The sequence below is a fragment of the Eptatretus burgeri genome, chromosome 18 (assembly GCF_056783735.1).
Source record: "Eptatretus burgeri isolate ZD-2024b chromosome 18, Ebu_testis_v1, whole genome shotgun sequence".
In the NCBI taxonomy this organism is placed as follows: domain Eukaryota; kingdom Metazoa; phylum Chordata; class Myxini; order Myxiniformes; family Myxinidae; genus Eptatretus; species Eptatretus burgeri.
The window spans coordinates 46358060-46372565 of NC_140978.1; the positions used below are offsets into that span (position 1 = coordinate 46358060).

The 14506-nt window shown below is 42.3% G+C and overlaps 1 protein-coding gene across 5 annotated transcripts in view; it reads left to right on the forward strand.

Annotated features, from left to right (window-relative positions):
* The first annotated feature begins 3342 nt into the window (after positions 1-3342).
* LOC147009039 (GRB2-associated-binding protein 1-like) overlaps positions 3343-14506 on the forward strand; it is a 94334-nt gene continuing 83170 nt past the window's right edge. For all 5 annotated transcript variants that reach the window (XM_085864139.1, XM_085864141.1, XM_085864142.1 and 2 more), the window contains exon 1: positions 3343-3648. In XM_085864139.1, coding sequence (XP_085720265.1) covers positions 3574-3648 — 75 coding nt within the window. In that variant the 5' untranslated portion in view covers positions 3343-3573. The remainder of the gene's footprint in view (positions 3649-14506) is intronic.

Consider the following 14506-nt stretch of genomic DNA (forward strand, 5'->3'; position numbering starts at 1 on the left):
CTTTGCTCTGCACGTCCACCAATGCAACTCCTCACGAACGAATGTTTACTCACCAACGACGTTATGTTGACGGCCAATCGGTGCCCAACTCGCTAACCCATCCCGGAACAGTGTTCATGAAACGCCCGGTACGACAAAGCAAGTATGAACCCATGGTGGAAGGGGTCGAGCTCATCGATACTAATCCAGAATACGCTCATGTCAAGCTCCCGGATGGCAGGGAGACCACTGTGTCGGTTCGTCATTTGGCTCCCTCAGGTACTCCTCCCGCAGGTACACCACCATCTGGCACACCTCCCTCTGACATCCCCTCCCCAGGTGTTCCCCCCCCCCCAGGGACTCCACCCGAGAAGGGAGACGACGGAGCTACCGCGTTCCACCCGAGAGCGATCGGGGAGTCATCTCCGGCACGAGTCGAGGCTCACCAAGAGGATCGGAAGCCTTCCTCAAGTGAAACCGCCATCTACTCCCGGAGAGGTCGACGAATAATACCCCCTCGCCGACTCAATCTGTAAAGGGGATTATCGGCATCCTCGATGCTCATGCTCCTATATGCTCGTTACATCATATATCGATGCTCATTACCATGCTCCTACAACTCAAAATAATCCTCACTGCTTGGCATGTATGCTTCTGTAGTTTAGATAGTTCGCGTTGCTTGAAATGTATACTCCTATAGCGCTGAAGTAATCATGGTGCGTTCGCTGGGCTTCTAGTTACATTTTAAAGACGGGGAGAATGTGGTGAATTGAAGGTCGTGACGTGTGATCACATGTTGCCCGGCTCGAGCACAGAAGAGATAAAGCTGAGGTTCGGCTCGGTCGGGGGGATTGTCCCAGGGGCATTGTCGTTTTATGTCGGCGATTCACTTGGTGCTCATTGAATGGTGAGAACACTGATTGATATATAATACTGATTTATTTTGCGGTGATTAGTTGCGCGTGTATACCTTACTGCTTGTACTCCATGCAGCGTCTGTATTTCCTGGTGTGCCCGTAGAAGCGGCTCCAATCAAATGGAATAAAGCCTACCCTCTGAAGGTTCTTCTCTCGTTCTCATTTCACTTGTGTTTTAATTAGCAACAAAAAGGCAATCCGATCACGTGATGTGACGAACTGTCGGGCAAGCATTGAATTTCACAGCAAAACCGGTTGTAATTTGGAATATCCATGATTACCTCAGCCCGATGCGTTTGATGAAAGTGGTTGTGGTTCTGGGGGCGTCATGTTTGATGAGCTGCCCTGGGGGCAGCACTCTCACAGAGTGCGCGAGCGATCGGAACCCAGGACGGAGCTCGAGCCTGTGTGGACCTTGGGATGTGGTGATTGTACCAGTTTACATACAATACATCGCCACCGAAGGTCATTCACTCATCTTATTTTACCTTAAACATGGGGAATTTCAGTTGAAAGTGGGTTTTCTTGGGGTCCAGGAACGGATTAATTCACTTTCCATTATTTCTTATTGGGAAAATATTTTTGGAATCTGAACTTTTTGCAATCGGAACAGCCTCCTGGAACGAATTAAATTCGGATTCTGGGGGCACCACTGTATAGGCAAACATCTATACTCCGATCTCTAGCGGTAGTGCACGGTGGACGCACGGTCAACGCAGACTGCCACGGAGGCCGCACGTAGGACGCACGGCGGGCGTAGGGGAACCGTGCGTCGGCCCTGCGTTGCCCACAGGTAGTCACACAGACCGCAAGGCCACCGTACGTTGAACACAGGGACACCTTAGGACTACCCTACGGTGACCGTGGAAATAGTAGCGGCCGCCTTAATTTTTTGGGGGTTGGCAAAAATTCATTTTTCATTGATAAGAGCCTACGGCAGCCGCACAAATAACGCAGGCCCACCGTACGCCCTACGTACGGTCGACGTGGAACACATCTACATCACAGCTTGGTTTGCCGAATTGCTACGGCCAACGTAGAAATAAAAAATGTTATAACTCCGTGCTATAATTCCACGGTGATCCCTACGGCCTGTAAAATATAGCCATACGGCGTAGGGCCACCCTGAGGCCACCTCAGGAACTCTGCGGCCGCCGCACGTTTCTGTCAATTCAGGGGGGTACGGCCGCCGTATCCGAGCCGTAGAGCAAGTGTGACTTAGGCCTTAAAGACTTGCTCCCGGTCTCCGTTTTTTAAAATAAGTTTTTTTTTTTTTAAATCGAAGAAAAAAAAAACTCGATGATGGCTGCTTCACCTACCATTGGTCGTGCTGAACCTTCATTGAACCTGTGTTGCTAATTTGGTGTTTATAAACAAGGCAACACACTCTGCGCTTTGTCTTGTGTGGACGTCATTTACTGTAAATGTGAAGTTACGTGTCACAGTCGACACTTGGAAACGAAAATAATTTAAAACTTTGAAAAATGTTGTTTTCCATTTATTTATTTCTGATGACTATTTGATATTGGAACCGTAATTTGTGGGTCACACCCTTTGTGTACAGCATGAAATTAGGCCTCAGTCACATTTGCCACGGCGGCCGTGGGGTCTTCAAAATCTATGGCCACTAGCAATTATATGGCGGCTGCAGTATTTCCACGGTCACACAATGTAGCAGTCACATATGTTTTCATGTTTCGGGGAGCTGCATGGCGTATTCATAAATTGTGGAGACCAAAAACGTGGGGGTACCATACGGTCTTTGATTTGATGTCGCACGGTGACCTTAGGGCGTTCCTGCGGCGGCCATAGAATTTTCAAGGCAGACGCAAGATGCCCGGAAGGCGACCGCAAGGCGACCGCAGGTGGACCGCAGGGGGCCCTAAGGCGAACGTGCGGCCAGACGGACGGTAACGAGTGGGTTCTTTTATACCAGTTCTTTTGTTTCGGCTTGTCCAATTGCTACGGCGAACGTAGAAATGAAAAAAGTTATAACTCCTCACTATAATTCCATGGCGACATTACGGCCTGTAAAATATAGCCAAGCGGCGTAGGGCCACCCTGAGGCCACCAGGGAAACTCTGCGGCCGCCGCACGTTTCTGTCAATTCAGAGGGCGTACGGCCGCCGTATCCTCGCCGTAGAGCAAATGTGACTTAGGCCTTACCAAGGTCCATGTATCATGCATTTTGGGGGTTGGATTGGTTGTCCGATCCTCCAAGACTGTTGAACTGGTCCTATGGAATACAAGACCTTTAAATGGGACGAAATAATTATTTAAATCTCACAGATGATGATAATCTCCCTGATCACCAATTGCTCTCCTACTACCCCTCTGACCCTTTGTACATCACCGGCTCTCCCTACTCTCCTCCTTCCTTGTTGACCCACCCCCTCTTGACTCTGTCCCCGCCCCTCTTGACTCTGTTTCCTCACCCTCCGTCCATCATCTCCCCCAACGCTCCTCCTCCCTCCCTTACACAATCTTTCCTCATTTCCTACACTGTCCATCACGCCATTCCTCACGTTTCGCGGTTGAATTTCGCTCCGATGTCAGATCCCCCTTCCCATCCCGAAGCGCTCCCATTTCCGTCTCATCTATCCGGTGGACCACTCTCCTCTTCCTCTTCCTCTTCATCATCTTCACCCCTCCCTCCTCGTCTTGTGCCCGCGACACCATGAGTGCAGGCGGTGAGGTGTTGTGCTCCGGCTGGCTGAGGAAATCTCCCCCCGAGAGGAAACTGCGGAGATACGTGCGTACCCCATGTGTACCCCGTGCGTACCCCGTGCGTACCCCGTGCGTACCCCGTGCGTACCCCGTGTGTACCCCGTGCGTACCCCGTGCGTACCCCGTGCGTACCCCGTGCGTACCCCGTGTGTACCCCGTGCGTACCCCGTGCACGGATCTGAGTGTACATGTCCACATGGCGGCACCTGGGTGGACTCACCTGATGGACGCGTCCCTTCCCGCGCTTACTTGTACCGGCGAATACAACCTCTTACTTTTACCTTCATTCCTCAACCGCTCGACCCGTCATCGCGTGCACTCCGTGCCGGTCTCCGTGCCGGTCTCCGTGCCGTCCGTGCACTCTGTGCGTGGACCCACGAGCCTCTGTGTGATTAATCACCGCCTGGGCCCCTGTTTGGCGGCTGTGAGAAAATGTCAAAACAGTTACTCACTCGGGGCTCGTTGAGCGGAGCGAACTCGCACTCGGACTCGTGTGTGTGTGTGTGTGTGTGTGTGTGTGTGTGTGTGTGTGTGTGTGTGTGTGTGTGTGTGTGTGTGTGTGTGTGTGTGTACGCAACTCGCTCATGTACGTGTACATAACACACACACACACACACACACACACACACACACACACACACACACACACACACACACACACACACACACACACGCTTCCTCGTGCACATGAACGTGACAGGTCACACGCATTCACATGGACAAGGTCGTTGTACCTTGACACTCTCACACACACGTGTACGCACAATTGCTCACACAACCAGCACACGCTCAAACGTACTTCGTATATAATCACTCATTTGTGTCACACACGCCCCATGGTTCACTTACACACACTCTTGGTTCCTTCTGCCAATCATGGACTCACGATTCACTTACTCTCGCCATTCACTCAGAAAATCAACCTCCACTTGGAGTGCCATGTATTTATTACGTACGTGGAGTGAAGTGGACGAGGCGAACTTTGAGTGCGGAGTGTAAAGAGTATGAATCTTGATCGTCCATTATATGCTGTGTCGTCAATCTGAGCGACGGGTTCGTGTTTGTATGTTTATTTGATATTCGTGTATTTCATTCGTTAAATGCTAATTGATTCATTTTTGTAATGTCGAGATTATCTGTGTCATGTGACAACTAGTGCGGGACAGCACACATCGGTACGTACATGGTGTGTACGGATTGGAGGGGGGGTGGAGGTTCAGAAGAGTGACCTATTCACATGTTCACTCACTCACTCACTCACTCACTCACAAGTACTGTATATTTGTCCAAACGTGTTCATCGCAGCTTGATTGAAATATTTACTGGTAATATGTGCAACAATACAAATATATCCCATGGATTTAAACTCCATCAAATAATAAACCGTTCATGTAAACTCCATCATATAATAACCTGTTAAAGTAAACTCCATCATATAATAAACCATAAATGTAAACCTCATCATATAATAAACTGTTCATGTAAACTGCAGCATATAATAACTTGTTACTGTAAACTCCACCATATAATTAACCGTTAATGTAAACTCCATCAAATAATAAACCGTTCATGTAAACTGCATCATATAATAACCTGTAAAAGTAAGCTCCATCATATAATAAACCGTTAATGTAAACTCCATCATATAATAAACCATTAATGTAAACTGCATCATATAATAACCTGTAAAAGTAAGCTCCATCATATAATAAACCGTTAATGTAAACTCCATCATATAATAAACCATTAATGTAAACTGCATCATATAATAACCTGTAAAAGTAAGCTCCATCATATAATAAACCGTTAATGTAAACTCCATCAAATAATAAACCATTCATGTAAACTCCACCATATAATAACCTGTTAATGTAAACTCCACCATATAATAAACCGTTAATGTAAACTCCATCAGATAATAAACCGTTAATGTAAACTCCATCATATAATAAACCGTTAATGTAAACTCCATCAAATAATAAACCATTCATGTAAACTCCACCATATAATAAACCGTTAATGTAAACTCCATCAAATAATAAACCATTCATGTAAACTCCACCATATAATGACCTGTTAATGTAAACTCCACCATATAATAAACCGTTAATGTAAACTCCATCATATAATAAACCGTTAATGTAAACTCCATCAGATAATAAACCGTTAATGTAAACTCCATCATATAATAAACCGTTAATGTAAACTCCATCAAATAATAAACCATTCATGTAAACTCCATCATATAATAAACCGTTAATGTAAACTCCATCAAATAATAAACCATTCATGTAAACTCCACCATATAATAAACCGTTAATGTGAACTCCATCAAATAATAAATCGTTCATGTGAACTCCACCATATAATAACCCGTTAATGTAAACTCCACCATATAATAACCCGTTAATGTAAACTCCACTATATAATAACCCGTTAATGTAAACTCCACCATATAATAACCCGTTAATGTAAACTCCACAATATAATAACCCGTTAATGTAAACTCCACTATATAATAACCCGTTAATGTAAACTCAATCATATAATAACCTGTTAATGTGAACTCCACCATATAATAAACTGTTAATGTGAACTCCACCATATATTAAACCGTTAATGTAAACTCCACCATATAATAACCTGTTATTGTAAACTCCATCATATATTAAACCGTTAATGTGAACTCCACCATATAATAACCCGTTAATGTGAACTCCATATTATATTAAACCGTTAATGTAAACTCCATCATATATTAAACCATTAATGTGAACTCCACCATATAATAACCTGTTAATGTAAACTCCACCATATAATAACCCGTTAATGTAAACTCCATCATATATTAAACCGTTAATGTGAACTCCACCATATAATAACCTGTTATTGTAAACTCCACCATATAATAACCCGTTAATGTAAACTCCACCATATAATAACCCGTTAATGTAAACTCCATCATATATTAAACCGTTAATGTGAACTCCACCATATAATAACCTGTTATTGTAAACTCCACCATATAATAACCCGTTAATGTAAACTCCATCATATATTAAACCGTAAATGTAAACTCCATCACATATTAAACCGTTAATGTGAACTCCACCATATAATAACCTGTTATTGTAAACTCCACCATATAATAACCCGTTAATGTAAACTCCATCATATATTAAACCGTTAATGTGAACTCCACCATATAATAACCTGTTAATGTAAACTCCACCATAAAATAACCCATTAATGTAAACTCCATCATATAGTAAACCGTTAATGTAAACTCCATCGTATATTAAACTGTTAATGTAAACTCCACCATATAATAACCTGTTAATGTAAACTCCACCATATAATAACCTGTTAATGTAAACTCCACTATATATTAAACCGTTAATGTAAACTCCACCATATAATAACCCGTTAATGTAAACTCCATCATATATTAAACCGTTAATGTAAACTCCACCATGTAATAACCCGTTAATGTAAACTCCACCATATAATAACCCGTTAATGTAAACTCCATCATATATAAAACTGTTAATGTAAACTCCATCATATATAAAACCGTTAATGTAAACTCCATCATATATTAAACCGTTAATGTGAACTCCACCATATAATAACCTGTTATTGTAAACTCCACCATATAATAAACCGTTAATGTAAACTCCATCATATATTAAACCGTTAATGTGAACTCCACCATATAATAACCTGTTAATGTAAACTCCACCATATATTAAACCGTTAATGTAAACTCCACCATATAATAACCCGTTAATGTAAACTCCATCATATATTAAACCGTTAATGTGAACTCCACCATATAATAACCTGTTATTGTAAACTCCACCATATAATAACCCGTTAATGTAAACTCCATCATATATTAAACCGTTAATGTGAACTCCACCATATAATAACCTGTTAATGTGAACTCCACCATATATTAAACCGTTAATGTAAACTCCACCATATATTAAACCGTTAATGTAAACTCCACCATATAATAACCTGTTAATGTAAACTCCACCATATAATAACCTGTTATTGTAAACTCCACCATATAATAACCCGTTAATGTAAACTCCATCATATATTAAACCGTTAATGTGAACTCCACCATATAATAACCTGTTAATGTGAACTCCACCATATATTAAACCGTTAATGTAAACTCCACCATATATTAAACCGTTAATGTAAACTCCACCATATAATAACCCGTTAATGTAAACTCCATCATATATTAAACTGTTAATGTGAACTCCACCATATAATAACCTGTTATTGTAAACTCCACCATATATTAAACCGTTAATGTAAACTCCACCATATATTAAACCGTTAATGTAAACTCCATCATGTAATAACCCGTTAATGTTGACATGTCGAGGTTCACAAGCCTCTTCTCGTCCTTTTATTTCTGTCATTCCTTTCACTTTGTTGTGCTCCTTCACATTCCTTCTTTCATTCTCCTTCGAGTTTTGCTGATTAATTTCTGTGATCACACAAGGAATCACAAGGAAATTAGACATAACACAGGTGGAGGTCATTCAGCCCATGATGTGTGCACCACATGGACACCACATGGATTTATCAACACTAGATCCAAGGAAGAAAAGTGTGGAAAAAAAAAACTTCAATGAAGTGTTCTTTTTGTGTCGTTTTGTTGTTTTTGTCGGTTTTTTTCAGTTCTTTTTTGTATTTTTTTTTCCAGTGGAGGAGGGGACATGGGTGGAGACGGTTTTGGTTAAAAACACACAACGACGACCACACAACACCCCTTGACGAGACCCCCACCAACAGCACTCCGTACACATGCACACAACCACCAATCAATGAACAAACCACCTCAAGGTCCTGCAAACATCCCCATACCCCTCTATCTCCATAACTTACAGGTACATATCGAATTCTAATTTAAACTTATCTCCTGTTTCTGATGCCACTTACATTTCCAGGGAGACCATTCCATGCATTAACTACTCTCTGAGTGAAAGTCCCCTACCTTACTCCCGTCTGAACTCTCCTCTTCTTTACTCTCAGGCTATTGTGTTTGAGGTCAAAAGGTCAAGGGCTCGTAAAATCGTGAATAATAATAATAATTTTTTTTGTTGTTTTCATCATGTTTAGCACATCAAAGAAGAAGAAGAAGAAGTCTGAATTCAAAGGGATGCATTTACATTTTCAGACGATTTCTCGTTACCCTTGTTGAACGAGAGGGTATTGCATCTGGGTCCTTTTGTTTGTCTGTCTGTCTGTCTGTCTGTCTGTTTGTTTGTTAATTGCAGGAATCCTTCGGATTTCGGCATTTATGTTGGTCAGTTGTGTGTGTCATTCTGTGTGTCTGTCTGTCTGTTTGTTTGTGTGTTTGTTTACCCTGTAGCAGCCACACCATTTCAGCGATCATGACCAAACTAGGTGCAGACGTCGGCCATGGTCCAACTTAGATACTTGTCGTTCTAGGTGAATCTAGGTCAAAGGTCAAGGTCAAGGTCACCGAAAAACGGAAATTCTTATTTTCGCAATAACGTCCACTAAAATGGTCGTATCGACTTCAAACCAAAATGTGCATCTTCCAATTCTGCATCCAACCATATGTTTTATTGGGGGTGTCACACCAACACGCTTCTTAGCGGTCGGGGGTCGAATGTCAGGGGGGTCGGGTCAAAACTTTCAAATTGCGATAAAAACGCCATTTCAAGTCCGATTGACTTCCAAGTTATGATCATGACCAAACTAAGTGCTATAACTCATTAAACAGGAGCACTATCGACTTATAAGAACCAAATTTATTTCCAGGTTTTTTGTTTTTTCAGAGATCATGGAGATATGACAAAGTTATTCCGGCAATTCTTTGCTCAATGAGCAATTTCATTTGTTTGTTTGTCGCACAGAACTTTCGTTGTTTTTCTCCACAACTGCCTGTCAGATTGAGACGAAATTTTCACCATTGGTGCAACTACTCATGTAGAATGTTTTAATAATTATGACGTCACAGGTCACGTGGTTTGGCAGCCATGTTGGGAAAAAAAAAAAACAGAAAAACTTTGCACCTCTCTCTCTGAAACCGCACCAAGGAAATAATTGAAACTTGGCACATGCCAAGAATAAGTGTGATTATTTTTTGTGATGTCATAGGTGCCTTCGTTATGATGTCATAATTACAAATGTAGAATGCTTCATCTGATCAGTGTGAAAAATTTTGAAAGTAATCTAGGGATAAAATGGTCCAAAAAGTTTTTTTTGATGACGTCATCATAGTCCTGGAGCAGTGGGGGTGAACCTGGTTTTGCCGGATAAAGTTTTTTTTCATTGCTGTTTCTTATAGCCTTGGGGTCGTTCTTCATGATTCAGGGGGGTGACCGTTTGCAATCCTTGGGCAATTTGCTATATTAACCCTTTTGTGCCAGTAAACGCATAAATAATGAAAAAAGCATTTTTTTCACTATTTATTGCAATAAACCTAACCAACATCATCACATTTACTTGCATCGATGTTTATTCACAAACTATGCAACCAAAAATAACTTAAGATATAAAACAATTGTGAATTACTCAGTATTAACCCTTTCTGGGATATTTTAACCCAGGACATACAATTTGAACACAGACAACATATGATTGCACAATAACCACCTCATCCTTACTTTAGTCACAAATAAGGGAACCAAAAACAACTTAAAAGATAGAATAATGACTTCATACTCAATATTAACCCTTTCCTGACTGATTTTACCCAGCACAAAACATTTTAACATCTATAGACAACAGGGGTCTTTGACGCATTATTGCACAAAACCACTCCAAAATGATGGCATGGGATTTTAATGTCATCTCTTGCTTTCTGACCTGCTGACATTGATGCAAAATGGACTGGGTTAGACACTCAATGTGTTTAGTTTGACCTACCATAAGATCAATTAAATTCGTGAAACAAACAAATAATCTACTAACGAGTAGTTTCTTCCCCAATCTCCTCAAACCTTGCTACTGCACACATGAGCAGCCAACTGCATAACAGGCACAGAAAATTGTGCAAGGCAGACCTCTGACTTGACAACCACACCTTCTCGAATTACAGGGACTTTCACTTTTGCAACCACACCTGATCATTTCAAGAACATATTCTGGGGCCAGTTTCACATCATCTGGGACTGTAATTGGTGACAGCGACTTGTTCTTGACATCTCTCATCCATCCATATTCCTCAGGGTCCAGTGCCGGTGGATGGCTAGTTTCAAGCATTCGCCATAAGATTGCCTGATAGTGAGCCCTCTTGACATTTTCTGTGAAAGCCTCCTTTGTCGGCGGCAGGGTGCACAGTTTGGGTGATGATGTGTGACCCTTCCCATTATTTTTACCCCAGACAAGCAATCTTGACTCGGACATGTCTTTGGCTTTTTTCATACCATAGCATGCAGAGATGAAGGTTGTGGCCTGTTTCACTACAGCTGTGAATGGTGCTTCAATGTCGCCTACAGACAATAACTCATAGCCAGCCTTCAGTGTTTTAAGTACACAGCCCTTCCCTAGCCCAAAGTTGCAAGCAACTGTGTCACATCCTGAAAGAGCATGGGCAGGGAGAAGTTCATCAACAATTTTGTTGTGTTTTACCACCGTACGTCTGCTTAATGTCCACAATGGTCTTCTCTTTACTTGGGGATTCCATGGTAAGTTGGAGGGTGAGATTGGCCTTCTTGTAAAAGTGGACAAGGAGCACGAAGACATCCATGTCATCTGACACGACTGACAGTTTGCTGGCCTCGCTTGCACATTTCAACGCCTGTTGTACAATAATGATATCAGCCTCTTCGTGGGACGTCTCAAGGTCATGTCTTACGCTTATGTCTTCATTGGACACTTGAACTGGGCAAGGGTCTTCTCTTGTGATTCCTGGTGCTACTGGTGTGGAACAACCTATCTCGAGCCAGTTAGTCGCACATGATTTTGATGAGTTGCTTCTTATTGTCCACAGAAGACAAGACAACCTTTTGCGCTGGCAGCTTTGTTGTCAGGTGCAGTTGGTGGGTGCAGCTTACTCCTGTTTCTCTCCCATCCCTTGTGACCAACTTTATGCTGAAATCATGGTACCTATCGAATATCAAGTCGACATCACTGTCCTTCAGGTATTTAGCAACCCGTGTCTTCATATTTGAGACACAGTCTGCTACGGTACCATTTGCTGGCCAATGAATTGTCCATAGAAGAGCTGAGCCATCAATGACTGTCACATCTGCACATCCTGAGAGACGACTGGAGACCTCCACCTGTAGTGAACGTTTGAGTACTGATTTCGCTTTTGCTGTGCGCATTCCGTCCTTGGTGAACATTGACGTTGGAACGGGCGCAAGTTCATGCGATATTACATCTGTAACGTCAATGTCCCGATCGCTTGACAACAAAGCTATCACTCTCACGTAGATGGCATCAAGATCAGTCACTCTTGAACTGCCAAGTTGTACTGACTTAGCTGTTGCTGCCATAGTTTTCATCTTTTTTGCTATGGTGGCTTAGAAACCCTGGGGCCAACCTTTTTCAAACTCTGCTAGCAGGTCTTCTCCGATACTAACAGACTTGTGCACATTCGCACTGGAATCTCCAATCTTGCCACTGCTTATATTCACGATTTCGTCAGGATGGTCAATGCGATTCAATGGGTCAATGCAGATCGCCAGCTTCTGACGGATCCCATCTCTGTCTTCAGCGTCTGCAGCTATTCTCGCCTTGGATTCCTCCTTATGGGACGTTTGGCTGCAACCATCTGCACCATCCTCCTCCATCTCGTCCAAACCGGTCTCAATCTTACAACACAGGTGGCGGCTAAGTGCCCAAACCTTAAGAGTCTCTTCCTTGAGCGTGATGCCAATGATGCCCCCACTGCTGTGCCCGTACCTCATGAATGTGGACTCGATGAACTGGTCGCTCCAAATCCCATTCCAGATGCCACGAATGTGTCGAGTGACGTGTTCACCCTTTATGAAATGGGTCTGAACATGAGGTGGGAGCTTCTCCATACTGCGAAGGTAGTAGAGGCCATATCTCGCTAAAAGAGGGCAGCACCCAACAACAACTGTCATGCCCATTTTGATAACTGTCATTGTAAAAACTAAATTTATACAATTTGAATTTGTTTAGTATTTTAATCTGGAGATTCTATTTTACTAACTACTTCATATAAAGCTTGACAACTGGAAGTCTGGTAGCCTATTCCATGACAAACCTGCACAGCAGAGTGGGAGTGGTGCCCAGCCATGTGCTTCTAATATCTGAAACAATGCAATGGTGCCACCTTTTGTCAGTTTAAGTAACTAATGAAGTCTCTCAGCCAATAGTTCATCTTAATATGCATGGGTGATAAACGGATCAAAGCAGGAAATGTAGGCCTACGTTTGGGATATATATGATCCCCTAGGAATGCCAGGAAAGGGTTAATAATCATCAAGTTTGGGCGAATTGTGTCCAAATCAGCTGTAAGATACTTTCCTTGTGAATAATAATGATGAAAAATAAATGTGATGACTTTTGGTCACAGCTATTTACAAGATATCGCAAAAAATAGTGCTTTGGGGCGCATTTGGGTGTAACCAGCATAAAAGGGTTAATATAGCAAATTGCCCAAGGGTTACGAACGGTCACCCCCCTGAATCATGAAGAGCTACCCCGAGGCTACAAGAAACAGCATAGAAAAAAAACTTTATCCTCTTCTCTGAAATGGCTGAACAGATCGAGGCGAAACGTTACACATATGACCGCCTACCCATGAGGAACAAAGGGTTCACACATATCACATCATAGGTCACATGGTTTGGCAGCCATATTGGATTTCAGAAAAAATATTAAATGTTTTCTCTGGAACCACTTAATCAATCGACGTGAAGCTTCACAAATATGATCATCTAGTGATAGGGAATGCATTTTAAATATTTCAACTTGATTGGACATGTGGTCTGGCAGCCAGAATTATTTTTTTTTTTGATGTGGGGTTTTGTTTTGAATGAGGCCCATTTGGCTATGCCAGGGTGGGTTTAAGGCTAGATGAGTAGCAGCTGAAACCCAAATCCTATCCATGTTCCTCATGATGACTTCATCTTTGCTTTTTGCTTGTTCGGGTTCCTTCTGATTACTCCAATGCAGGACTTTACCGATTTGGTCTTCCATTTGATTTGAATTGAATTTATTTTAACCCCATTCTGAATTCGATTGAATAATAAAAAAAAGCATCATGGGTCAGGGTCAGGTGTCCGTTCAAAACGGGACGTCTTGGTACCCGGTTATCACTGGCAAAAGTAGCCTGGTGTTGGCTTATTGGTGAGGGTGGCTGGCTTGGGATCTTTGGGTGCTAAAGTCGAGCTCTTTTTTTCTACTAAATTAACATCAGGTGGGGTTGACTCAGCCTGTTATCCTTCTGAGGTCAATGAAATGAGTACCTGTGTGCTGGCGGAGGGGCACAGCATCAGCAGCACTGCCATGCTTCCAAGAAATGATAGCGACCCGGCAGCCAATGTGCTATATGCAATAACAGAACTGGCAGCAGTAATAAAGTGACAGTTCTAGTTATGTCTGTTATTCATTCTGTAACACACCAGAACACAAACACCGTGCAAAACAAGTCCTGGTGAGGGTCTGCAATCTCTTATTGCTCTTTTTCTTGTTTACTCCTGAAAGATAAATGTTACATTTCTGAGAAAGTGTGTTATTTGAAGCTATGGTTAATGAACAGATGGTGGGGGTATTGAGAGGGTGGATAGGATGTGAAGTTTGGGGAAATCAAAAGTTTGGAAAGTTTAAAATGGTTGTGTGATGATACTTTTACAAAGTGAAGGCAACTAACAGCTCGGCTTCTGGTACCTTGTGTATTTTAATGTGAA